Source organism: Columba livia, chromosome 12, assembly GCF_036013475.1.
Source record: "Columba livia isolate bColLiv1 breed racing homer chromosome 12, bColLiv1.pat.W.v2, whole genome shotgun sequence".
In the NCBI taxonomy this organism is placed as follows: domain Eukaryota; kingdom Metazoa; phylum Chordata; class Aves; order Columbiformes; family Columbidae; genus Columba; species Columba livia.
The window spans coordinates 1,414,364-1,441,907 of NC_088613.1; the positions used below are offsets into that span (position 1 = coordinate 1,414,364).

The window sequence follows — 27,544 nt, forward strand, 5'->3', positions numbered from 1 at the left end:
GCAGCTGCTTCTCTTGCCCCTCCTCGTCATGAGGTGATAATGGTTGAGTCGCAGCACGAACAAAAATTGAGGCTTGCTTCTCAAAATGTCTTGGTTTGGGGGTTTCTTTTTGTGGTTTTTGTTCGCTTGTTTTTTGGGAGTTTTTGTTTGTGTTGTTGTTGATTTTTGTTTTATTTTCTTTCTGTTTTGTGTTTGTTTGGCATTTTTTGTATGTGTTTCTGTGGTTTGTTTGTGGTTGATTTTTTTCCCCAATGGCAATAGTGATAACTCAGGCTGACACTGGGCGTGCAATGGACGCTGCCTTAGCCCTGCACCTTCCCACAGCTCTGTATCCCACGCAATATTAATAATTACGTGCCTTCTGGTGCAAGCAGAGCCGGCTTTTCTGCACAGGATTTAGTCAGACATGTCCTTAATCACCATCAAAGGGTAACTGCATGGTTTCTCCTCAATCCAGTTCGTACCAACATGCATGAGCAATGCAACTTTCCTTTGATTCCGAGCCTGTTCCGCAGCTGCGCCCCCTCACGTCGTTCGGCGGCTCCGGTAGGGCGGCAGGAAATCCCCCGGGAAGCCGTCGTAGGGCAGCCGGCCCGCCATGGCTGCGCCCCGCCCCCTGACGCACGGCCCCGCCCCCCGACGCACGGCTCCGTTTTTAAATGTTGGCGGTTGCTGCGGCACCCCTTCACCAACGGGCGGCGGCGGCTGCGGGTGCGTTACGGGCCGGGCGGGACGGGGCCGCTGCTGGGCTGGTGGTGGCCGCGTTCCCCCTCTTTCCCCCACGTCTTTTCCTCCTTCATCCTCCCCGGCTTCTCCTGGTGGTGTCGCGGGGAGCGCGGAGGGCCTGGCCCGGGGCTGGGCGCGGTCTGCGGGGTCGAGCCTGAGGCTGCTCCTGCCTAGGCCGCGGCGTGCAGGGCTGGGGGTCGCCGCGCTGGCCCCCGCCGGGGCGGTGCCTCCCGGCATCCCTGGGCGCTGCCCCTGCGAGGCCTCAGACGGTTCCGCTCTCCGCAGGGTGGCTGAAGATGGTGAGAGAAGATGAGAAGTGGATCCCGGTGCGGGTGGCCCTGCGCTGCCGGCCCCTGGTGTCCAAGGAGACCAGCGAAGGGTGCCAGCTGTGCCTGTCCTTCGTGCCGGGGGAGCCGCAGGTGAGACAGGCCTTGTGCCTGGGGGTCGGTCCTTGTCCCCTCTCCCTGCCCCGGGGTGCTGGGGTGGCTCAGCCAGCGCTGTCTGTTCTCTTCTTCACCGCAGGTGGTTGTAGGTAATGATAAGTCCTTCACATATGACTACGTGTTCGACCCCTCAGTTGAACAAGAGGAAGTTTTCAACACGGCTGTCGCGCCTCTCGTACGGGGCATCTTTGAAGGTTTGTGGTAATCAGGGTCCAACTCTGTTTTAAAATACTGGGGATTTTGGTGGGCTCAGCTGTGTGGAAGAAGGTGCTGTTTAATTCTCCATTTTAACTCATTTTTTCTTTGGTGTTCTTGGGAAATAGTCTTGTGCTATCTAGACGCTGACTCTAGTAAGAAGTCAAGATGACTTGTGTGTGTTCACTGGGTCATTTTGGTTCCTGAAGCAGTTTATGTAAGGCAAGCGAATTTCATCAAGAATGATATAATGAGTTGATAAGCTTTCTATGCCAGGAGCTGTTACCAGTGCTGCAGTGGAGCTGGGATGACAGAGAATTACAGAGTGTTTCTGTCACTGGCTCTAGTAAAGCAACAGCACAGTCTTAAAGAAAAGCTGCAATAATAATTATATCAGTGCTTTAAGGAGCTTTTAACGGGCTTTTTCCCCTTGATGTTGCGAACTTTTTTGGAAGGATCCTGTTAGTAGAATGCAGCTTTGTTTGTCAAAGCTGCTTCTGGTTCCCACGTGACCGTCTCCTCTGGTGTCCTTTGTTCCCCCAGGGTATAATGCGACTGTCTTGGCCTATGGACAGACAGGATCTGGGAAAACGTATTCCATGGGAGGTACATACACGGCCAATCAAGAGGATGAACCTAGCGTGGGGGTCATCCCTCGGGTAATCAAACTGCTGTTTAAGGAGAAGGAGCAAAGGCAGGATTGGGAATTCGACCTCAAAGTTTCTTATCTAGAGGTAAAAGTTCTGATTTTCAAACTCTTGTAAAGAATTGCAGATAAAGTGAGTTTTGATGAGGTCACCTCCTTCAAGTAAGACACATTTATCAAATCAAAATGTGAGACTACACAAGATCATGTCAGGAACTAGATTTTGAGCCCTAGGGATCTTTCTCTGAATGTAAAATGAATAGAACGTCGTGTAAAATTAGCCATGACTTCAGCGTAACTGTATGTCTTCCTCTTGCGAGGCTGCTGACTCTGAGCTGCTGCTCTGATGCTTTCAGATCTACAACGAGGATATTCTGGACCTGCTGTGCCCATCAAGAGAACGATCTTGTCAAATCAGTATACGGGAAGATCCCAAAGAGGGCATAAAGGTCAGTTGCCCTGTTAGATGTGGGGACAGGAGGGAGTGCCCTGGCTTGGGAGACGTGTTTTGGTGAAATGAGTTGTCCTGTCCCATCAGGTGCGATGAGTTAACTCAATGTGATGTGCACCTGGTCTGACCAGGTGAGATCAGGTGTGAGTTAACTCTGGGTATTTCTGTGTGTTAAAGCAAAGTGAGTGACAGACAATCACTCCAGAGGTCCAATTCAATTATGGATTTACTAAAAGCTCTTGGTGGAATACATATTACAGTGATTAGTGACTTGGCAAGTGGAGCTGCCAGGCCTTGGCAGACTCCTCTGTTACAGTGAGCTGAGTTTATCTTGCAGCTTGACAGAGGTCTGAAATTTATGTTTGAGCTGTACAGCACAGGCCTGGGCTCTTTTTGCCTCTTTTAGTTTTTAAAATTTTGTTCCTGCTATTATATATTCTACATGCAATTCCAATTAGCTGAGCAACAGGTATTCCTTTTACATTCCTCAGCCCCATTTACCTTTTGCAACTTCTTACACATGTCAATAAACAGCATATTAAACATCAATCCATTGTTTTCATTTTTATAGAACCAAATCATATTCAAGCAGCTTTCTAAAGCACCCCCTCCCAAGTTCACGTCCATCACAGCGTTTAGTTTTAAAAAGCTAATATACACTACTGTACTTCACCTCATTTTCCAAAGTTCTGCAAAACAACATTAATTGCAATACAGCACTATAACCCAGAATCCCACATTCAGGCCATAACTGAATACAATATAATTTCAGACTTTGTTTTATCAGAGGATTCCCCACACAAATTTGCTCTAATGTGTAACGCTGCATCTTAAGGGGGGAGCAAGATGATACTTCAGTAGCAGAACTGGTTCCCATTTTGTAATTATCTCCCCAAACAAAATTATTTTGGTACCAGATATAAATACACAAACTAAAGTACTGAGTTCAGATCTGCAAACCAAGTACCAATTTCAAATATGCAAACAGATCACAATTCAACTTCTTCAAGACAATATCTCAATTTTTTTTTTTTCTACCATTGCAGCTTTGAGCTGTTTGGTGCTCAGCCGGGTGGAGGCACCGCTGGGTCTCCCTGACAAAACAGGTCAGCCAGGCTGGAGCCCCATCGGCACCTGCCCGTGCTGTTCTTCAGTGAGCTGGGCTGGGCACGGCTTTTATTAGCATCTCATATGGGTTGCTACAACTTTTACTCCAAAACAGACTTCTTTATCTGGTGTACGTACAAAAAAGCCAAATTTAGTACATTGAGATGAGACACAGCCTGTCACAGAGCTGCGCAAGTCTGGATGCTGGAATAAAGCTAGTAGGCTAGAAAGAAAAGTAACAGCTATCACACACAAAATCTTATCACCACGTTTGCACAGAAAAGAGCTAAATTGCTCACAGTCTTCTGTATCATAACAAAATGTATGTTTTGGGTCTATGTATTCTCTGGATTTAACAGTCTGTGAGCTTACTGTACCATAGAACAGGCAAAGACTTAATTAAACTGTGATATGTTTAAACAGATACCTGCAAAGAAAACAGGTTAATAATGAAAAGCATCTTGCGAGCTGTTCTGCAAGTTTCTGTGATTAATTTGTTATCAGCTACTTCTCCCTCTGCTTATTCTACCTCTGCTGCTTAGAACACTCTGCTGCCAACTCTATCTGCAATGATTTAATCCCTTGCTTGTCTTTCTGGGCAGCTATCAGTGCAGCTCCCAAAACAGCAAAGATCTTAAACCTGTTTTCTTTTGCCAAGTCCCATATTCGCTCAGTTACAATCTCTGGGGACGACTGATGTCCCGATGCCCACCTAAGATCCTCAGGAGTTGGGCAAGCCTTATAATCTTTTAGTAAACTCAACAATGGGGAGCTGTCTAGGTCTGGCTTAACCTGGGATGCCGTGACCCACTGCCGGAGAACATGGCACAGGCCAGTTCTCCATTGTCAGCCAGGCTTCTGTCTGCTTTGGAGACCTCTAAAACCACTTCTCACAGAAAACCCCACTCCTGGTATCAAAAAACTGTCCCGTCCCACCAGATGGGATGAAGGATGAGTTAACTCTGAACGTGACGCGTGCCCTGTCTCACCAAGTGAGATCAGGTGCGAGTTAACTCTGGGTATTTCTGTGCGGTAATGCAAAGTGAATGGCAGACAGTCACTCCAGAGGTCCGATCCAATTATGAATTTACTAAAAGCTCTTGGTGGAATACAAATACAAATTACAGCAATTAGTGACTTGGTGAAAGTAAGTTGTTATATCATAAAGCTTAATAAGGCTTTAGCAGCAGAACTTACAATTGTCAAGAAGGAGGAAAAGAGAGAGAGAGAAGAAAAATAAAGTAGATATGTTAGACTAAGGTGTCAGAGAGAGAAAGATATCACTGCTCCATAGGTTGTGCCATCCTCTGGAAGGGGGGGACATGCTGAAGATTTTGGTACATGCCACCATCTCATGTCACATATGAGGTCATTTTATAACCCAGTTCATTTACATGTGAGATAGGAGAGGATGGTTCATCTCCTCCCTCTGTTCACTCATCATGTTAATTAGGAAGACTCTTCTGGAAATGAGTCTGGGGTCTTTGAACTTAGAGAAAGTTCCCAGTACTGACCAGAAGTGAGTTGTTTTGCCTGTCGGGGTTAGCTGTTGGTTTGTGGTTTCTTCTGGTAGTTGGTTGTCCAACAGGTGGTTCATCTCCATCATCGCACTTGGGCCATGAGGCCTTCACAGCAACACTTAATTGCCTCTCTTAAAAATCTATGTTTCATTTCACAAAACCTTGGGAAAGGAAAGACACAGGCATCTATCTTTTCTGCCCAAAGTGTCAAAAACTCGGTGTTTAAGGTGTAACATCATTCTTTGTTTGAATTGGGATGGGGGGAGCACTTCAAGGTTGTCACATGAGTGTCTCCGTTCTTGCACGCTGCTTTATATAAATGAAACTACTGATGGTCCTAAAGTTATTGGTGATCCTTAAGTTTGTTCAAAAAGCAAGACCAATAGGGTCAGACATTCATGACAAAGCCACTTGGAAGTCCTATTCTGACTATTTTTGAAGGCTGATTTAGGTGAATATCAGAATGTTGTACTTCAGGTCCTCACCAGATTTCAAACTCTGTTGCAACCCTTGTCTTTTGGCAGATGTAGTGTGCAACAAAGGGATCCGAGGGGAAACTGTTGGAGTGCTCAAGTTCTTGGTGGTTTTGTAGAGATGTGTGTTTATACTGTAGTACAGGAAATCATCGTGCTGCTTCTTGCTTTTTCTACCTGTTTTGTATTTCAACTTCCATCCGTCAGTTGTGCTGCTTTCACACAGTTCCAGTTGGTGGGGTGGATTGTCCGCTGTGGTACGCACGGCGTGGGTGTGTGGGACGCCTGTACCTATGATCTGTTAATAGTTTTGTTTAGTGTGATCTTGTGCTGCTCACCGGGGAAGGAGAGGATAAATGCTGCTTTCTTCCTGGCTGCAGATTGTAGGGCTAACAGAAAGAAATGTCACCCATGTCCAAGATACTGTGTCCTGCCTAGAGCAAGGGAACAACTCCAGAACAGTGGCCGCCACAGCGATGAACTCCCAGTCCTCTCGCTCCCATGCCATCTTCACCATTTGCATCGATCAGAAAAAGAAAAATGACAAGTAAGTGTGATCACGCAGCTGTTGGGAATCAGACTTACTCAAAATTTCATAGTCCTGTCATTCTCTCCTGGTCTTGGATCAACTCCTGCTCTTGAGGCAGTTAATTTCTTTGGCTGTCTCTGGTAAGAAATACATCTTTCAGCCGGGTAACCACTGGGCTGCTCCTTCCCTAACTGCATGTTTACTCGAGAGAGTAAAATAAACTATTTCTACCACAGGAACACCAGTTTTCGCTGTAAGTTACATTTGGTTGATCTTGCTGGCTCTGAGAGACAAAAGAAGACCAAGGCTGAGGGAGACCGACTAAAAGAAGGTCTGTAGGAAAAGGGCTGGCGTAGCTTGGGTTTCTTACCATTTTTGAGTTAATAAATTGAGTCCTTGTCAGGAAAAACATAGCAGTTCTTTAACCTTTATAATGTGCTTTCTTTAGCCTTAAATTTTTGTAAAAAGGACATAAAATGACCAGTTCCTGCTCACTGTCATCTGTTTGCATGCAGGCATCAACATAAACAGAGGGCTTCTCTGCCTGGGGAACGTAATTAGCGCTCTTGGTGACGAAAACAAAAAGGGTGGCTTTGTCCCCTACAGAGACTCAAAGCTAACGAGACTGCTGCAAGGTAAGAGACAGGTGGTGATCAAGCCTAAATGTACAGATGTGCTTTAATTAACAAAGCAGCAAAAAAACCAACAGCCGTACAACTGCAGTTCAAAGTGTTGACAAAGGGATTACTTCTACTGGTTTAGTTCCTCTTCTCACTGCAGTGAGACCTTTCCTTCACTCTTTATTTTTAGGTTACAGATGCACTGATGCTCACTGATGGGTCCTGCTCTTTTGCAGTTCCTAGGTGATGGGAGGAAATTAGACAATTTCAGTGCTTTTTTTGAGGGAGGGAGAAGGAATATGAGAAGTCTGGAAGCAGAGGTCTGTTATTATGCCCTGATTATAGCTGCTTGCTGGAGGTTGTCACAACCAGAATGAAGCTCAAGCTGTCTGTGCCTTCACTGTGTGCTTCATATTTGTGTTTTGTTTTCTTAGTCTGAGTATCTAGTCTTCGTGGTACTTAATTTTCCATAGCTGTGGTAGTCCTTGAATACATTTTATTTAAATTAGCCTTTAGTGTGGGTATAGCTGTAGTAATGCGATTTACTGGGATTTTTTGGTAGTTAAATAACTCAGTACAAAAAGTTAGGATCTTCAGTATTTTCCATATCTGAAAACATTTATTAAAAAGGAACTGTCTTATGCAGAACTGGATGTGGAGCCCTTTCTTTTTCTGATCAAAAATTTTATGTAGCCAATATGCGTTAGTGTACAACCAAAGGCTAAAATTCCATGCAGCTTGATGGTCTGAACAAACAGGTTCTTAGCCAATAATTCTTTAAATTTGAAGACTGTGAATTTGGATGTCTGGATATTAACGGAGGTCTTGAGTTGTTATAGTGTGGGAAATCAGAAAGAACTATGCCAGAAATTGTGCACAGAAATTACAGTAATTGCAGATGTTACTCAACGGGACAAGAAGATTACTGGGGATTCTGAAGTGAAATCATCGGTGCGTAGAGCTGAGATGTAACTTTGGAACTTTGGCTTTCAAAATAAAGCTCTTAAATACTGACTGGGGCAGAGGACAAAGTAGGTGACAATGTCACACAACTACAGGTAGCTGTTGTGTGTTCATTGTCATCTGCTTTCTGTATCTACAGCGAGATGTTTTCTACCTGTAGCATGGATACGCACTCGTGTGGTTTTAGATACCTCAGTGCTGATATTTTTCTGGTCGTTCTTGCTCTCTCAAAGTGCTGTGCCTTGTTTTCCTTCTCAGATTCTCTGGGTGGTAACAGCCACACTCTCATGATTGCCTGTGTGAGCCCAGCAGATTCCAATCTAGAAGAAACCCTGAATACCTTGCGTTATGCTGACAGAGCAAGAAAAATAAAAAATAAACCAATTGTCAACCTTGATCCGCAGGCGGCTGAGCTGCATCATCTGAAGCAGCAGGTACTGGGTGCTTTCTTCAGGGGAGAGGAGCAGATCTGTCCTCTGTTCAAGTAGCTTAGGAAGGCAAGCAATGAGTTTCTCTCATGTGAGTGGTAATAGCAGAGCATTGGGTCAGCAAAGCGAGAGACCTGCCCTTCGGCTCCTTTCAGCTGTCTGTGCTGGCTTCGCATCCTCTGATCTGAGCATTCCTCAGGGAGCTCTTGGGTTTTTTTAGGAGTGAATTACATGAAATACTGTAGCAATGCGGTTCCTTTCCCCAGCTAATGCTAAAAGAACAGTTGTGGATATTAAGGATTTTAATAGTGTTCCAGTTAGTACGTGGGAGAGATTTACAAGTAGCAATTGTTTGTCTTTCTAGGTTCAACAGCTACAGGTGTTACTGCTGCAGGCCCACGGAGGGACCCTCCCCGTGTCCATCAAGTAAGATTTGTAGATTAATTCTCAGTGGTCTGGTGGCTGTGACGCACCAGCACAGGCTCTAGATCTCCTTTGCTCCAGGCAGTGCTGGAGAGTGAGGGTAGACCAAACTAGTTGCTTTCTAATAGCATCTAGACTTTTTTTCTCTTTTTGTTCTTCTTTTTGTCATGCTTACTGGAATTCCATGCAAAAATCTGTTGTAGGAAACATGAGGGGAACTAGACAATGTCTCTTAACTATCTGTTTCTCAGACCCATCCATCCCTCTATTTTTCCTCTCCCCCACCTCTAAATATAGGGCACCGTTGTTCTTAAAAGCACAAAATGGAGAGAAGAGTTGGATTCTGTAGGTTTTGTCTTCTGAGGTTGTTTCAAAACCCAAGTACATGCAGTTTACAGACTTGCCACTGCTTAAACAGCATTATTGTTTCAAAAAAGGGTGTTTTCTTCTCTTGCAAATGTCTACTTTTGCTATGCTGCATTACTTAAGTTTTTGAATTCAGATTAGGCTTCCTCCAGTTAGTTCTGTTCATCTGCTACAACCTATATCTATTGTAAGTTATTTAGGAAAGTTGAAGGTAACTTCAGTGCTGTTACAAACCTCTAGTGAAGTCACGTTTGCAAGCAAACTGGTTCTTAATATTTCAGTAGTATGGCGCCTTCAGAGAACCTCCAGTCCCTGATGGAGAAGAACCAGTCGCTAATGGAAGAGAATCAAAAGCTGAGCCAAGGGCTGAGCGATGCTGCTGGACAGACAGCACAGATGCTGGAGAGGATCATTCTGGTAAGGTTCAGGTACTCAGGAAGAGCTTTCAGTTGCATGGCTTCCCCCTTTTAGCTGAAGATTAATCCATAGGAGCTCCTGTACTAATGGTGTGTTAGGAATCTCTATCTTTAATGTTCCTTTCACATTTATTTCAAATCTCCAGCTATTAGTCAGAACCGAAAGTCCTCCAGAGCCTCTTGGAGCCTGTAGATCTGGTGATTCCAATGGGGAAAAGTAGGCCTGAACCTTGCAGCTCTTCTGTGGCTTTAGCATTTTCAATACCAACACTTGCACAAGTGCTCACTCTCTTCTCTCTTTCTCACCCCACTCTGCTTTGTTTGGATTCATTGCTGTGAAAAAGAGTGTTTAGTCTAAACAACCTGCTGGGGATGATCATGCGAGTTCTTTTCAGTACACTGATTTGCCAGAGTGACAACATATCTTCCACTACAAGTAAGCTAGCTGTTTTGTGACTTCCTGTGTCGCTTTTCCTACAATTCAGTATATTTCTGACTTCTCTTAGACAGAACAAGAAAATGAGAAGATGAATGCCAAGCTCGAACAACTTCAGCAGCATGCTGTGTAAGTCTCCTTCCACGCCCCGCTCATGCTGAGGAAATGTCTTTCAGCATTAAATGTTTTTGTCGGAATAAACTGGATACGGTCAATTTGTGTTTGTTCATCCAGAGCTCGTTTGTATGTGCAGTGGGGAAAGTTGTTCCTTATTGGCACGTGTGACACAAATGTGCCATCTAACACTCAGAGACTCATCCCCGTGTCTGCATTGCAGGTGCAAGCTGGATCTGCAGAAGCTGGTGGAGACTGTGGAAGATGAGGAACTGAAAGAGAATGTTGAGGTGATTCGCAATCTGCAACAAGTGTTGGCTCAGTTGCAGGTAAGAGTGAATCCAGAGGGAGAAGGGTGTGTGCCAGGCGAGTTTACTGTGGATACCCAGGGTTCTTGTGCCAATCTGCTGAAGCTTTGCAGAAGCTTTGCTTAAGGAGCCCAAGAATGACATGCATTAAATTACTTCAAAACCAGCTGCCCTGCCGGGCTTTTAATGCTGCAGAAAGGCCATTTGTGCTTGAGTGGCTGCACATGGTGGGGGAAAAGGAGGAGTCTCCATAAAATAATCTGATAGTGGGAGATGAGCAAGGATTTACAGTCCAAAAGCTGGGATTCGAGTTAGAAACTTGGTAGTTTTAATGAGGGACTGAAATTGCAGAGACCTGGAATTGTTCCATAGCAGGTGCCAAATCTTTGTCTAATTGAGGAACTTCTCTGTTCTCACTTGTTAGACGTTTCCCCTGTTCCCAGACTCCTCACTTTTGTGAGGAGGCAGCTGCCAGTGCTGGACTTCAGGGACAACTAGAAAGAAAGCCTTGTCCAGCTACTTCATTTTCCACTTTCTGCCAAAATTTTTTTCTCTTTGTCCTATATAGAGTGAAAATGCTGCTACAGTGGAAGCTGCTGCAGAGATGGGAAACTCTCAACAGGATGCTGCAGCTGTAAGTCAGGGGAGTCCGGCTGTGCAGAGCATGTTTTTATCCCCCCATCACTCTTTTATTTGCATCCTTTGCTAGTTTCCTAATCCAAATCTTTGGTAAATAGCATGTCTCCCTTTTCTGTGTGCTGCCTTTTTATACTCTTATTTGTTCAACGTGTTCAGGATCAACAACCTGTTCTCATTTCTGAATATCTAACTTTTGATATAAAAAACGTATTGGAAGTCTTCTGCAAAAACTGTGCTCATGGAGTGCAAGAGATGTTGAGCGGCCTCTCCTGCTCATCGCTGTGTCTCCTCCAGGATGCAGAAATGGGCCAGGACACCACGAGAACCTCGGATGACTTCACCACTCAACACGCTCTCCGTCAAGCACAGATGTCCAAAGAGCTGCTTGAACTGAATAAAGCTCTGACTCTGAAAGAGGCGCTGGCCAAAAAAATGGCACAGAACGATAATCAGCTGGAGCCCATTCAGTCCCAGTACCAGGTAAACTCTTCTGAAATAGTTCTGGTAAGGACGTGTTTGGTTAATTTTCCCTCATTAATGCAGCTGCTCCTTGCTGAGGAGGGACGGGTTCTAACTAAGATTTCAGTGTACGGAGAACTAGCCCTTTGGACACTCTGCTTGTAAACTGGGTGGTTTACAGCCTCTTGGGAAGGAATGTGGTTTCTCAAGGCCTCCCGTCTTAAAGCTTTGCCTTGGGATGGAATTTCAGGGTTTTTATTTGGAGGCTTACTACTCTTGTCCTTTCTAGACTAATATCAAGGATCTGGAGTTGGAGGTCAGCAACTTGCAAAAAGAAAAGGAGGAGCTGCTCTCTGCTCTGCACATGGCCAAGAAGGACATCAACCAAGCCAAGTAAGAGTGTGCAAAGAGGTGCTGATAGCACCAGAAACTGTGTTAATGCACCTGCAAAGATTCATTGTCTTGCACGTACTTCAACTATTTGTAAAGCTCTTATTTTGATGCAAATGCATCCCTTTAACATGCCATGTGAGTTGTATGAACTGCATGATGGCTTTAATCAGTGGGAAAGATGAGAATACACAACTGCTTCATTTTCCATATGGTGTCTCTAAAGTTGGAGAGCACTTGTTTGAGAATAGTGGTAATTAGGTGGGTGTTTGATTTCTTTGCAGGCTGAGTGAACGGCGTCGGAAAAGACTTCAGGAGCTGGAAGGGCAAATGAGTGAGCTTAAGAAAAAGCTGAATGATCAATCGAAGCTCTTGAAGCTGAAGGAATCTACAGAACGCACCGTCTCCAAACTGAACCAGGAGATCAGGGTAACTAACCCCAGCCTGCGGTTCTCAGGCTTGCTCCAGTGCAGGCAAAGCAGCTTCCAGGCAGAAGGCATTCTGCAGCGTTAGAAACGACACACAGCAGGACGCAGCCAGCGTGCACACACACACAGAGGTCTTGTTCAGGAAGGAGCGCAGAGCCGGGCGGAGCAGAGAGCTGAGCCCGGCTGAGGCCTTTGTTAGCCATTGGCAGTTTATAGGATTTGCAGACACAGGCCTGGACAGGAATGTTGCATAAGATGTTTTTTTAATAATTGTTATTAAAAAACACACCACACTCATGTTACGTTTGTTTCAGTTACATTCCCACTCATTCACAGACCAGGCCCAGGGACATTCACACATCATACGTATGGGGGCGGCTTTCCAGCCCGACATTCCATTCTCACTGGCCTGGGCTATCCCTTCTTACACTCCCAAAAAACAGACTTGTGTATCATCTGTCCAAGGCCCTTCAGCTGGGCCTTGCAAGTACTGGACGATTCTGCCAGCCCGTTCCAATTTTCAGGACATGAAAAACCAGAGGGTTCAGCTGATGCGTCAAATGAAAGAAGATGCTGAGAAATTCAGGCAATGGAAACAGCAGAAGGACAAGGAAGTGATCCAGCTGAAAGAACGGGTGAGTCCCCAACCTGCACCTCCCTCCAAAGAGTGAAACAAACCATGGAAGCCTTTGCTGCAAGGCTTTGTTTAACTTGCGAGCATCTGAAGAACATCTGGGCAATGCTTTGAAGGTAACATTAGTTCATATGGCTGCCACCTTTCAGCAGTTGTTGTAAATTGACTCGCCCGCTTGTGTCTGGCAGTCTTAAAGCTGTCAACACAGACATCACGATTCAGCTCTAAAGCAGAAGGCAAATATATTAATATTTGTAAGTATTTCAAATTGTAGGATTTGACTGCAGAATGGGAGGTATTGAAACTTTCAAAGAAATACTGAATCTGCAGGTAAACAGTGAGAATTGTTCATGAAGTCCAGCTGTCTTGTAGCATTCAAGTGTAATAGGCAGCCAACATCTGTACCTCTGGAGTCCTGGCCTCCCAGAAATTCTTCTGGGGGAACTTTTCTTCCCAATAGCTCGGGACACTAAGTCTTAAACTTCTGGCTTTCAGTCTCTTACAACCTTCAGAGGCCTTAAACCTTTTTGATGGGAAGCGTGGAGCCCCTTCTTGTCTCCAAGCTTGTGATGATCAGTGAAACTGGTGCCATGAAACGTTTGCATTGCAGAGCAGCAAATGGAATTATTGTGTTCCAAGAAGCCTGAAACTGGCAATAGGTATTACTGTGTTTTGTCCTTTTTTTCCCATTTGTCTTAACTATTTCCCTGCAGGATCGCAAGAGGCAGTATGAGCTCCTCAAGCTAGAACGTGATTTCCAGAAGCAGGCCAATGTACTTCGGCGGAAAACGGAAGAGGTGAGGAGCGCATATCCACCAGAAACTCCCAAACCGTTCCTAGAGGTCTGCAGAGTACAGTTGGAGGTTGTAAGAGGATATGCAGAAGCTTCTTAAAAGCGGTTTAGAGATCTGGAAGGAGGTGTTTTTCTCCCTGTAGAAAAACCCCGTGCTTCTGGCTTGTAGGCTCTGAGGGACTCTGGTTAAACCTGCTCCCTAAAGGGGAAATTTCCCTGTGTCCCGATGTCTGGCTTGCACTGTGTTTACCTCCTGGTTTCAGCTGTTGCCCATGGAGTGAAGTGACTACTGTTCAGCTCTTGTGTGAAATGTTTTACAGGCAGCAGCCGCCAACAAGCGCCTGAAGGATGCTCTGCAGAAACAACGGGAGGCTGCCGAGAGACGGAAGGAAACTCAAAACCGGGGAATGGAAGGGGTTGCTGCTCGAGTCAAAGTAGGTGATACATGTTGTGCATTCCACCAATGAGCAAATGGAGTTTCAGCTCGGTGCTGCTGGGGTTGACGCTGGAGAGCAGAGGGGAGAAACATGGGGTTACCTGTTAAAGGAGGCAGTGTGATTATTGAATTTGTCTACGAAGGCGTTTCAGAAGGTACAGTTCTGCAGTTGAGACTGCAGTAAATTCCTCTTTCTTTTTCCTCCAGAGCTGGCTTGCAAATGAAGTAGAGGTTCTCGTTAGCACTGAAGAAGCTCGACGGCACCTTGCAGACCTGCTGGAGGACAGAAAGATCCTGGCACAGGAGCTCCATCAGCTTAAAGAGAAGAAAGAGGCTGGAGAAAACCCACCTCCAAAGCTGCGGGTAAGAGAGGGAAATACCGTTTTCCCTGTCCCACAGCTCTGGCTGTTCAAGTACTGTCACTTGGTCACTCTTCTCTGACCTTTCCCTTCAGAAGGTGGGATGGAAGTGGTTCCTCTCTGGAAGAAAAGGGCTCGTGTTGTTACTGTCCCCTGGCATCTCAGGGAAACAGAGTTGCTGATGTAACTTATTAATTAATGCAACACATTTGATGCATGTGAGTGGGTCACAGCCCTTATCAAAGACTTGATGCTTTCGAGAAGGAAAAATGGTATTTAAGCTACAGAGAGATGGCTCCTCTTTACTGAAATGTCTGTAAATGGAAGCCCAGTCCTGCGTGCATTTCTTCACCTGTTTCTCATTTCTGTCCCGTGCTCTAATCCCTCAGAGACGCACCTACTGCATCACAGATTTGCAGACATCAGAGTTGGACCTTTCCCTATCAAAGCAGATAGAAAGCCTGGAAACTGAGATGGGGCTCAGGTAAGGCAGCACCACAAAGCTGATTTGCAGGGCCTTGCCTTCATTTTCTTCCCCATCTCTACCTACAGTTCTTCTGTGGCAGTCAAATAAATTACTGACAGTGAAAAAATATGAAGTAAGGCCATGTGTTTTCTCCTGGTTTGATTCTTTTTTATTTCAAAATGTGGGGATGTGAGGGCACTGCTTGTTTGCTAAAATTGCTTTGTGCTTAAATGCTTGTGAGCATCTCTGTGTGAGGGAAACACTGTACTTTTAATTGGAAGTGGGGAGGGGAGGAGAAGCTCCCTGGTGTCGCCTTGCACACTCCAGCTGCTTCCCTAAGCACTCAAAATTTTAACTGGAACCGTTTTGTCTAATGTGCTGGTGACAGCCCAGACACTAGCCCAGGTTTTCTCCTGTGTCATAATCTCAAATACACACGTTCTTCCAAAGGAGTGCCCAGATAGCGGATCTGCAGCAGAAACTCTTGGATGCTGACAGTGGAGATCGGGTGAAACAGCGTTGGGACAGCATTGCAACAATTCTAGAGGCTAAATGTGCTTTGAAGTATCTCCTTGGAGAGGTAACTTCTGAATTTTCCTATTTTATCACTAAAAACAAAGGTTTTAAGTGCTTAGCCAGAAATAAAAAGATATGACTTACAGGCTGATAGCAGAGATGAATTCAAGCGAAGTGCTGCTGTGCTGGGTGAGGTTGATTTCGCCTTCACTGGTGCGTGTCTGCCCAACAGACTCTGCAAACGTGGAACTCACTGACCCAAGCGCTCGTCTTGCTCTTGTCTTCCAGCTGGTCTCCTGCAAAGTGCAGGTGAGCAAGTTGGAGAGCAGCCTTCAGCAGAGCAAAGCCAACTGCTCGGACATGCAGAAGATGGTGACTGAAGAGCAAAACCACAGGGCGGAGATGGAGGCCGAGTTCCAAAATCAGTGTTTGCTGCAGGAGCAACAACACCAGGAGAAGGTAAAACAGGAGGAATGGACATCTTGAGAGCTCCTGTGTCTTGGCTCCGATTCCCAGATCTGCTCAGAGATAAACGCAAAGTGTTGTGCTGAAACCAGCCGTGAGCTGGTCGAGGTTTGGTGAAGTCTTGCAGGACAGCTGACAAAAACCCAAGAAATCTCCCCATTTATCTTCTGTTTTATCTGATAACTTTTCGTGATGCTTGAAGTGAGGACGTCATACTTGAGCACCAGATAACTTTTGAAGTAGATCAGGGCAGAATCACGCTGAAAATGGCAGAAATAATATTTCTGAAATTGCTAAGGCCTTAGAGCGGCCAGGAATTCACGCCTGTTTGCTATGTTAATTTGCTTTTAGGTTCTGTACCTGCTCAGCCAGCTGCAGCAAAAAGAAACAGCAGAGAAGCAATTGGAAGATTCACTGAATGAGCAAGAGAAAAAGCTGCAAGAGCGAGTCAAGTTCCAGGTGGAGTGTTGGGACGTGGCTTTGGGGAGATGTGGCCATCGGGGATACCTGTCACTCGGAGCGGTGGCCTTAGAGTGAGGAAGGTGCAGGAGGATGGAGAGTGTTTCCATTTGTAGCTAAAATTGTGCTCAGTTCACTTGGTTCCAGGGGATAATTGTTATATGAGTTGGAATAAGCCGGGGGGGGGTGGTTCATGTATCTTTTTCTGTATTTTCTTCCATTAAATAAATGTAAACAGGAGGAAGAGCTGGAGAAAATGCGGGAGATCTGTGAGAAGAACCAAGAGCTTCTGCAGGAGAATGAAACTCTTAAACAGGTAGAGATCTGTGCAGACATGAGTCATAAGAGCTCCGTGGCAGCTGGGTTAACGAATTTGCAAAGCTAACTTTTGTCCCTCTGAACAGAAACTGCTGCTTATCCAAGTTGCCAGTGGACAGAAGATACGTCACGCTCAGCAAATGTCATCTGAGTCCCCAGATTCTTCTTTTGACTATATTCTACCCAAAGTAAAGGTGCTGTATCCCACTTCTCTTGCTTGTATTGGACCTGGGCTTTTTCCAAAAGACAGTCTTGGCCAGTAATAATCTTGATTTCTTCCTCCCAAGTTGCTTTTTATAAGGCATCTTGTTCCATTTATTGAAGTGGGCCAGGTCTCTACTTCAGACAGCCCCGATGATACCCGTTTTCAGAATACTGCTGAAAATACCTTGTGTTAGTTTTTGGATTTAAAAAAAAGAGAGGAAAAAAAAAACCCAACTTGTTTCCATCTGGCTCTGTATCCTCCTTAGTAACCCAGGTGGCTTCTCTGCAGCATTTCCAGTCTCTGAATGATGGAGCAAAGCATCTGTCACAGAAAATGTAATCACTGCCTTGCGAAAGGGATGAATCTTCGTGCTGGGAGGAATAAATGATCTGACACTATTTTGCCAAGACTATGACACCAATCTATTAACTTTCCAAGGCTTTGTCAACTTTTTTTTTTAAATTCTAGCAGTTCAAATTGAATTTTTATTCCCTGACAACTTGATCTTTTGTTTTTTCCCTGACCCTCCCTCCTCCTTGGCTGCCTGAGGGGGATGGGGCCGTGCTTTGGGGCCCTCTGAAGTGCCCTTGTCAAACATAAACCCGCTGTTTGTTCTTCGGGGGCCTCAACCCTTGTGATCTCTGCATGTAGCCAAAGACTGGCCGGCAGACGACAGCGAAATCGCGTGGAAGATGCCCAGAGATGCACGTGGAAGAGCTGTTCTCAGACTCGGACACTGGAGAGGAGGCAGAGGATGCCGAGTGGCTTCCGGTAAAACCAGGCAGAGGAGCAAAGAAAGTCGTGATCGGGGTAAGATCTGGTTACCTGTGGCTTGTTCTTCCCTGGGAGTCACTTGCCTGTGTCCTTACGGATCTGCTGTGTGTACAGAGAAACTGTGAGACGGTTGCATCTCCACCATTGTTCTGAAAAGCCTTTATACGTTGTTTATATTGGTTGTTGGGGTAGATTATGACACATTTCATGACAGTCACTGGAAATGTCAGCAATTACCCCAGGAAAGCTTAAGAATTTTAAGGTCAAGCTTTAGTTCCTTTCACTGGAGCTTTCCAACCTGATAAATCCTGAATGACGGTACTAGGGGTGGTTTGGGTTTTGGGGAGTTCTTTTTGGCCGTGTTGCAGGAAGGAGCGTTTGCGGTTCTTCTGTGTTCATTTACGCAGCCCAGTAGAACCTGAGTGCAAATTCCGGCTCAGTTCAGAACTGAGTTCAGAATCACAGAATCATTTTGGTTGGAAAAGCCCCTCAAGATCGAGTCCACCAGTTTCCCCAGCCCTGGCACTGCCCCATGGCCCTGAGAACCTCATCTCAGGACTAAGAGAAGATGCTTTGGTGGGGATACTGAAGCAAGAGTTGGCTCTGTAGCTGCAAAGGTCTGGTTTTTTATTCCTGGGAGGCAGGACTGACAGTGAGACAATGAAAGGTCCCTGGCAGCTTAGGGCTGGTCCCATCCTTTCGTTTGCTGCCAGCTGTGGCGATCTAGACTCAGTCTATAAAACATGAAGCTCTTTCTACACAGAACTCTCTTTTTCTGTTGTGTTTTCCTCTCTTAGTGCTCCTGCAAGGGCTACTGTGGGAACAGGCGCTGCGGCTGCAGGAAGCAGGGGTTGGGCTGCAGCGACAGCTGCAGCTGCGACTTGTTCAACTGCAGGAACAGGGACCCCGGCGTGCGGGTGAGCGGGGCTGGGGGGCCGGCGGCCAAACTGTTAGCAGTGTGAGCAAAGCTGGCTGAACAGGTCAGCGCTTGTGCTGTTAGTGATTTGGCAACACCACATACACACCGTCCTGAAACGTGTAACGTTGCTGGAATTCAGTGGTTAGCAGTGGGAACTGAGGACAGAGTTTTCCGCTGCAGTACCAGGAATATAGAGATTTGCACAATGTCCCAAATCCCACATTTACCCACTTGTCAGCCCTGAGTCTGAGACAAACAATTTAAGTCTTCCTTATGCACTTAGTAAATGAAAATTGTGTCTTTAGCTTTAAATGGCACAAAAACTTAACTAATTTTTAGGGGGTTTGTTGTTTGGTTTTGTTTTAAGAACAGAAGGGTGATTTAGGGAGGGGATTGTAGCATCAGGAAGGTTCATGAGCAACTGGTGGTAGTGAGAACTCTTGATAGAAGGGTCTGCTGCACTCTTGGAGATTTGAAGTAGAGACCACCTGTAGTAATTATTTAATTACTGTTTTATGAAACTAGTTGCCTGACAAAGGTGTCCAGCATCCTGTACTAGGAATTACTTGACAAGCTGCTGGCTTGGAGACCCCTGATATTCCTTTAGCGGTGGGTGGGGAAGGAAGGGAGGTTAGATATTGTAGAAATGTCTTTAACCTTTGCTGCCCCCAGGACGCTTTACTGGGCGAGGACCAAACACGGGACTCAGGAGGTTCCTTCAAACTTGAAGACCTCAGTGAAGTGACTGCAGGAGGGACCTTCTTTCAGCCTGTGAATATCACCTCACCCTCGGAGGTACTGCCTGACGCTGGAATAAATGAACAGTGGTTCGCAATGTGCGCACGCCTTAGTTAGGGCTAGTGACAGATCTTAAGGAAAAAAAAGACCCCGAATGATAGAGTGCTGGCAGGAAATTCCAAACAGACTACAGCTGTCAAGCCAGCTTGTATTTAAGCTTTGAGTCTGTGTCTCTAAGCTTTGAGTTTGCTGAATTCTTAAGTTTTCGTACTAAAACTTTGCCACATGGGTTTCACACGCTTTCCTGCTGCCCCTCCCAGCAAGCAGAGACTGGTAACTGAGGGGCCGGCAGGACAAAATCACGTCTGTCTACATCCAGAGTGACTGTTCTTAAGCCATTGGGTGCTCAGGCTTGGCAGCTGTAATTTCACCTCAGCTGAATGAATTCCCTCATCCCACATGTGCCCTCTGTGCTATTCCAGACACCGTCTCACGAATTTGTCCTCAGAATTTTGTCGAGTAAAGAAATGAAGCAATTCTTGCTGTTGGCCTGGCAGCCTGTGTACGTGCTGCCCCGAGCTCGGGTGCCAGCTGCTGCTGCAGGGCGGCTCCAAAATCGTCCTCCGTGTTCTTCCGCCAGGTGCTGAAGGACATCACGGAGCAGGAGGTGTCCCTGAGGAAGCCCAGCGCTGCCGCCGCCCTCCTGAGGGACGAGGAGGCCCGGGAGAACCAGGTACCGCTCGGCAAGAGGAAGAAGAGGATTCTGAGCAGCAACACCAGCTTCTTCTCGGGCTGCACCCCCATCAGGGAGTTCGAGTGACGAGCACAGCGGCCACTCTCGGGCGGTGCATTAGACCCTCGCTAGCACTATGTCAATAATTGAAGTGATTTTAAATAGTTTTTGTAGCTTTAATAAAGGTAGTAAAACCTTGCTGACTTCTAGTTGGACATGATTATGTACATGGTACGATCTCTGCAATTAAAATGGATCTCTGAACTCTTCCAGCAGCTGCTGCTCCTTTTCTTGCAGGGGAAGCACAGGGCAACTTGCAGCGCGAGTGGGAGAAGTGGGGAGAAGGCTTTACGGCACACTTAAAAACAACCGGTAAAACAATTAACTCACATTCCTGACAAGCTGCTTGATTTGCAGAGAGGCAACACACAGGAGCATGTAACACGTACTGTAAAACTCGCAGGTAACACCCTGATAGCAAACATTCGCATTCTCTACTGCTCATTTCAACACCAGTGCTTCCTTAGCTTCTAAGTTTTCAACCTGCTTATTGATGGCCTCTTGAAGATGGTCAATAAATTGCTTGTAATTCTCATTGGGACCCCGATTAGCTTCTTTATCTCCATTGCGTGATCTTATACCCTAATTTCTGCCCTATATTGTCCCAAAGTTCAAGTTTAAAAGCCTTCTCGGTTTCTGCCGGGTAGCCATTACTTCTACACCAAACTAACAGTCTACGTGTGTTACTTTCTTCATATTTAAGTCCTCCCACAGAGAGAATAGCAGGAGGAGCTTTCTGTTTTGTTGTTGTTGTTTTTTATTTTCTTTCTGTTTTGTGTTTGGCATTTTTTTGTATGTGTTTCTGTGGTTTGTTTGTGGTTGATTTTTTTCCCCAATGGCAATAGTGATAACTCAGGCTGACACTGGGCGTGCGATGGACCGTGCCTTGGCCCTGCACCTTCCCACAGCTCTGTATCCCACGCAATATTCATAATTACGTGCCTTCTGGTGCAAGCAGAGCCGGCTTTTCTGCACAGGATTTAGTCAGACATGTCCTTAATCACCATCAAAGGGTAACTGCATGGTTTCTCCTCAATCCAGTTCGTACCAACATGCATGAGCAATGCAACTTTCCTTTGACTCCGAGCCTGTTCCCTTTCCGAGGGCGCGCACTCCGGGTCGCAGCAGCTTCACCTGTGCCCGTGGGGCTCTCGCCGGTGCGAGCAGCTCGGAGGCACCGACCCGGCTCACCCGTGAAACCTGCAGATCAAGACAAGAACCCGCGTGGTCCTGATAGAGAGAACTGACTAACTAACTGTTTAAGGGTGTCTAGCTTAGAGCTTCATGTAACCCATTATGTTAAGAAAAAACAGAACCTCGTCGAATGCCAAGATAAGAAGTGTTACAGCACCTAGATGTAAACTTAAGGCACCAGCTGTAAACTTGAGAAGACGAGATAAGGAAGATTTACAGCAAAAGGAGGGGAACCAGTCTGGTTTCCATCGACTTGGCAGCTTGGGTTCCAGTCAATTCAACATAATGAGCCAAAGGTAAAAGGTTCACTGTGACGAAGCTGAAGGAGCCTTCATCCACAGACCCCCAAAGACCCCTCCTCGAGACCACCAAGTGACACTGTGCAGGTGCAACAGGGAGGGATCAAGGAGGAGACTATGGAAATGATTACCTGGGACTCATTTTAATGAGAAGCAGGGAAAGGTTATGAATATGTATAGGAGTTCCTGGGGTCATTATGAATATGTAACACCTTCCTGTATTTAAACACACCTCATATTGTTAGAAGTTGCGCATGAATGGTGGAATAATTCCCCTCGTGCCTGACGTCAAAATAAACGTGTCTGCTTTATAACCTTGCTAGTTGTAAAGTTTTATGACATTATAGGTTGTAAAGTTGTTTCCGCGCGTCAGTCCCACGCTGACTGCAGCCGCCTTTTTTGCTTTCCAAGCGTGTAAAAAGTCACTGGTAGCCATAAAATGTTTATTTCCAAGTGAGTTAAAGAAGCCGGTGAGTCATGAGGACGTGACCCGGCACGAGGGCATCGGCCTCGTCCCCAGACCCTCCCGTCCTTGGGGACCTGGGAACGGCGGGTCGGGATTATTTGATATCTGCAGAACAAAGACGTGGCACAAAAGGGACCAGATCATGTGGGTCAAGCAAACTGGTCGTACTGGTCAACGGGATGGTGGAATCACCCACCCGGGGCTGGGAGCACCTGGGCACAGGGAGAGTGGGGAGAATAGACGTTTATTCACACATTATATTAAACTATGACAGCTATAAAATGTTGACTGAAAACGGGTTCATTGTCTTCCTGCAGTTACAGACCCTTCCCTTTCCCAGCCAGCACGCTCGTTGCTCGGGCTTAGTTTGAGAACAAGAGATACCACCCGGCAGAGTTAATGCTTTAATTGCTCTGTCTGAGAGCCGAGGACACGTGAGCTCTGCCCACAGCTGTGGGGCGTGGGGGGCAGAGGTTGACTGACACCCCCACTGAGCAATGAGTGTTCCAGCCCGTTAGCATCATGCTAATTATTTAAGAGTGGGAGGTTTAGTCGGCCCTTTTGCCATTTTGCAGAGGCCTCCGGGCTTTGCTGCCTTTTCTCCCCGCTCCTCATCAGGATGGGCTCTGGGACCAGGTGCGTTGCTGGGACCGGCTGCTCGGGAATTGAATGAGTACCTTTTATTTATATTATAAATATCTATTTACTAGTAGTGTATTAGTATTTTGCTATTTATGAACCCGTGTTTGCCTCAATCAGTTTGTCCCTTCTCTGCGGGTTCTCTCCCCTATGGGAGCAGTGAGGAGCGGCTGCTGCGCCAGCGCGGGTTAAACCGCCACAGAAAAGATATCTTCTATACATTACATTACATTACATTACATTACATTACATTACATTACATTACATTACATATTACATATTACATATTACATATTACATTACATATTACATTACATATTACATTACATATTACATTACATATTACATTACATTACATTACATATTACATTACATATTACATTACATATTACATATTACATTACATATTACATTACATATTACATTACATATTACATTACATTACATTTATACTATATTCTATGCTATATACAATATATACACATTATATAGTAATATAATGTATTATGTGCCCTATGTTTTTTATATATATGTATATATATATAAAAAAATGTCCTCTGAGGTGTCTGTGGAGAGTGTGTGTGTGTATATATATATATGTATGTATATACGTGTGCATATAAAAGACTAGCTGTCTGTGAGATGGGAGAAGTAAGTGCATGTAGTGATTTATTAATGTTTAATTAGAGATCCAATATAACAGCATTGTTGTCTATATATTATAAAATAAATTCTAAATGATAGATTATATAATATACAATAATGCATAATATATTACTTATAGCACATATATTCTATATAATAATACAATAATATTATAATTATACTATGTATTATATGATTATATGTATAAGTTATATTTTACATACATAAAAGTCTGGCTCATATTGTGCATACAGAGAATGTTTAAATACAGAATCACAGCCAGACAAACAAACGTGAAGTTCGAGTCCAACCGTGGTTCTTTTTATGTGTGTGTGTATGTGCGTATGTATAAATATGTGGGCTTTATATTTAAGCTATACAAGAACATAGTATTATATGTTCGCTATTACATTATATGCTTTATGTTCGGGTATATATTGAATATAATTTTAATCTGTATATATATATGTTTTTATATATAGCTGTTAAACACCCACTCACCAGCCTAAACCTTCCCATGACAGGATGGCTGAGGTTATGTTTGAATTTTTATATATATATATATATATATATATATATATATATATTTATATTTATATTTATATATACATATACATATACATATACATATACATACACATATATATACGTGTGTATATATATATACACATACATATATATATATACACACACATGTGTATATATATATATATATACACACATGTGTATGTATGTAAATATATATATATTTAAAAACAAACAAACAAATAAATAAATAAATATAGAAAAAGCACAGGTTTCTATGTGTTTTAGATATACTATATATGAAGTAACCATGCGATAGAGTATATATTATGTTACACATTATATAATAATATTATGTATTATCACGGAATCACAGAATCGACTGGGTTGGAAAAGCCCTCAGAGATCATCCAGTCCAAGCCTTGGTCCAGCTCCAGTCCATCCACTAGATCATGGCACTAAGTGCCATGGCCAGTCCCAGTTTAAAAACCTCCAGGGGCGGCTGTGCCTTATATATATATATATATATATATATATAAAATAAATATATATTTAAAAAATAAATATATATAAATATATATAATGTTACACAGTTATAGTATTATGTTACAGTATATATTATGTTACATATTATATAGTAATATTATGTATTATGTGCCTTATATTTTTTATATATATATAATGTTACACAGTTACAGTATTATGTTACAGTATATATTATGCTACATATTATATAGTAACGTTATGTATTATGTGCCTTATATATTTTATATATATATATATAATGTTATACAGTTACAGTATTATGTTACAGTATATATTATGTTACATATTATATAGTAATATTATGTATTATGTGCCTTATATTTTTTTATATATATATATATATAATGTTACACAGTTACAGTATTATGTTACAGTATATATTATGCTACATATTATATAGTAACGTTATGTATTATGTGCCTTATGTATATATATATAATGTTACACAGTTACAGTATATATTATGTTACATATTATAGAGTAATGTTATGTATTATGTGCCTTATATTTTTTATATATATATAATGTTACACAGTTACAGTATTATGTTGCAGTATATATTATGTTACATATTATATAGTAATATTATGTATTATGTGCCTTATATATATATTTTATATATATATATATATATATATATATAAATGTTCTCTGACGTGTATGGAGAGAGTGTGTGTATATGTGTGTGTATATATATATATATATATATATGTATGTATGCATATAAAAGACTAGCTGTGTGTGAGACAGGAGAAGTGCGTGCATGTGGTGATTTATGATGTTTGGTTAGCGAGCCGATACAACGGACTCGTCGTCTGTCTCACCGGCAGTTCCAGCCGCACAGGCAGAGCTGGCTGTGCACAGTCCCCCACGCTGCACGTGTGGGGGCGCAGAGGGGACAGACGGTGTCTGAGCCGGGACAGACGGACACGGAGGGAGACAGCGCGGGGGTGGGGGGATGGAGATGCAACGGGTGGTGGAATCATCAATAAGAAAATATTAAAATAATAAAAATATCAATATATATAAAATAATAACACTATACGTGTAAAACTATACATCGACATATATCAACATGCATATTATATAATAGCAAATGTTAATAATATGCAGCATGTTCTATAACATGACATTGTGGCATATATTAAAAAAAAACCCTATATGATGTTTTGTTATAGCTTATGTTTTGTCACATATTATGTATGCTTTTATATAGGAAAATGAACTAGTGCCCGAGCATGTGTGTGTTTATACAGTGTCCATATATGGAACAGGTGACAGTGTGTGTGTGTGTATGTAAAAAAACTGAACTGACCTGTGTATGTATGGCTACATACAGCTTTAATAAGCATGTTTAAAAGGAGGGGGGGAGTGGATATCTTATAGTTTTATTTATACATATAGATATATTTGCATAGTATATATGTAAGAATAGTGTACCTGAGAGTGTGGACGTGTACAATATTAAAAAAAATACATATTCTGTGTTACGGTGTATGCGTTGTCCAATGTTGTAGGCTGTGTATGTTCTACACCTATAGAAAGGGTGTCTGAGGCTGCACAGAGCGTAAATATATGTAGCTATATCAAAGAATGCGTCTGCAAGAATGTATATTTGTAACACAAGTGCATACACAATATGTATTAGATAAGAAGGGGGGCTGAGCGTGTTTATGTGCATGCATAATTAACTACTCTATGTCCTTTGTATGTTCACACTATAGTCTCCCTATATATACAGTTTGTGTATATCTCTATCTATCTCTATCTCTATCTCTATCTCTATCTCTATCTATCATCTCTATCTATCTATCATCTCTCTCTATCTATCATCTCTATATCATCTCTATCTCTATATCATCTCTATCTCTATATCATCTCTATCTCTATATCATCTCTATATCTATCTATATCTGTCTTATCTATCTATAAAACAGAATAGCTGCTTGGGAAACTTTGAGGGTGTTTCATACAGTTATTTGTGTGTGTATACATCCATATATAAATGTATGTAAAACCACCTGCTGCATACGTACACACACGTTTTTGGTGTGTTTGCGTTTCTGATTCGCCCCCACCATCCCCTCCCTGCGGTGACAAGGGTCGTTCCGCAAGCGCCCCGTGGGGACAGGGAGCAGCCCCCCAACAAACCCTGTGTCCCTGTCCAAGCTGCTTTGTCCGCCTGCTTGTCACGCGCGGTGGAAACACGGGGTTTGCGTTTGTAAAGGAGCCAGAACTGGTGCCAGAGCCCCACAAGCAGGGGAACGGAGCCCTTGGGAAGGGCCCTGGGAGCTCCAGCGTCTACTGAGGACACGGGTACAAAAGCGAATCTGGATATATGTTTTTATATATAGCTGTTAAACACCCACTCACCATCCCAAACCCTCCCAGGACAGGGTGGCTGAGCTCATGTTTGAATTAAAATAAAGAAATAAATTAAAAAAAAAAAATATATATATATATATATATACACATACACACACATATATATATATATATATAAAGCATAATTTTCTATGTGTTTTAGATATACTATATATAAAGTAACCATGTGATATAGTAAATATTATTATGTTATACATTATATAGTAATATTATGTATTATGTACTATATATATATATATATATATATATATATATATATAAATGTTCTCTGAGGTGTGTGTGGAGAGTGTGTGTGTGTGTATATATTTATATATATATATGTTATATATGTTGTTATATATGTTGTTATATATGTATGTTATATATGTATGTTATGTATGTTATGTATGTTATGTATGTTATGTATGTTATGTATGTTATGTATGTTATGTATGTTATGTATGTTATGTATGTTATGTATGTTATGTATGTTATGTATGTTATGTATGTTATGTATGTGTTCTCTGAGGTGTGTGTGGAGTGTATATATTTTTATATATATATATTATATATATACACACACACACACTCTCTCTCCACACACGCCTCAGAGAACATTTATATATATATATATATATATATATTATATATGTTCTCTGAGGCGTGTGTGGAGAGAGTGTGTGTGTATATATGTATGTATGTACGTATGCATATAGAAGTACCAGTTTGACCACGCGATGAGTGGGACGTGCAGCGATTCGGAAATAAAGAACAAATCCCGGCTGGGATTTTACCTCCTGTGTCTCAGCTATTTGGGGAAAACGAAGGCCGATGCCCCAGCCCCGGCCCCGCTCACCCAGGACTCTCTTTGGCGTTATTGGCAATAAATCTCCGTGTCACACCACCAAGCG

The 27,544-nt window shown here is 43.4% G+C and overlaps 1 protein-coding gene across 2 annotated transcripts; it reads left to right on the top strand.

The window, feature by feature from the left end:
• The first annotated feature begins 644 nt into the window (after nucleotides 1-644).
• LOC102089575 (chromosome-associated kinesin KIF4) lies at nucleotides 645-20,164 on the top strand. 2 transcript variants are annotated; one of them, XM_065077354.1, is made up of 31 exons: nucleotides 645-711; nucleotides 1,012-1,145; nucleotides 1,249-1,363; nucleotides 1,908-2,098; nucleotides 2,367-2,459; nucleotides 5,942-6,108; nucleotides 6,327-6,421; nucleotides 6,606-6,725; nucleotides 7,932-8,107; nucleotides 8,466-8,527; nucleotides 9,172-9,307; nucleotides 9,813-9,871; nucleotides 10,080-10,185; nucleotides 10,733-10,798; nucleotides 11,098-11,283; nucleotides 11,552-11,655; nucleotides 11,937-12,081; nucleotides 12,605-12,715; nucleotides 13,428-13,511; nucleotides 13,828-13,941; nucleotides 14,151-14,306; nucleotides 14,692-14,786; nucleotides 15,219-15,348; nucleotides 15,573-15,743; nucleotides 16,101-16,208; nucleotides 16,447-16,524; nucleotides 16,613-16,720; nucleotides 17,383-17,541; nucleotides 18,303-18,422; nucleotides 19,097-19,219; nucleotides 19,803-20,164. In XM_065077354.1, exons 1-31 carry the CDS (start codon nucleotides 660-662, stop codon nucleotides 19,980-19,982), a joined length of 3,744 nt encoding a protein of 1,247 aa, XP_064933426.1. In that variant the 5' UTR covers nucleotides 645-659; the 3' UTR covers nucleotides 19,983-20,164. The 2 variants fall into 2 exon arrangements, with proteins under 2 accessions (XP_064933426.1, XP_064933427.1); XM_065077355.1 differs by having other exon boundaries at nucleotides 9,175-9,307.
• The last annotated feature ends 7,380 nt before the right edge of the window (nucleotides 20,165-27,544 follow it).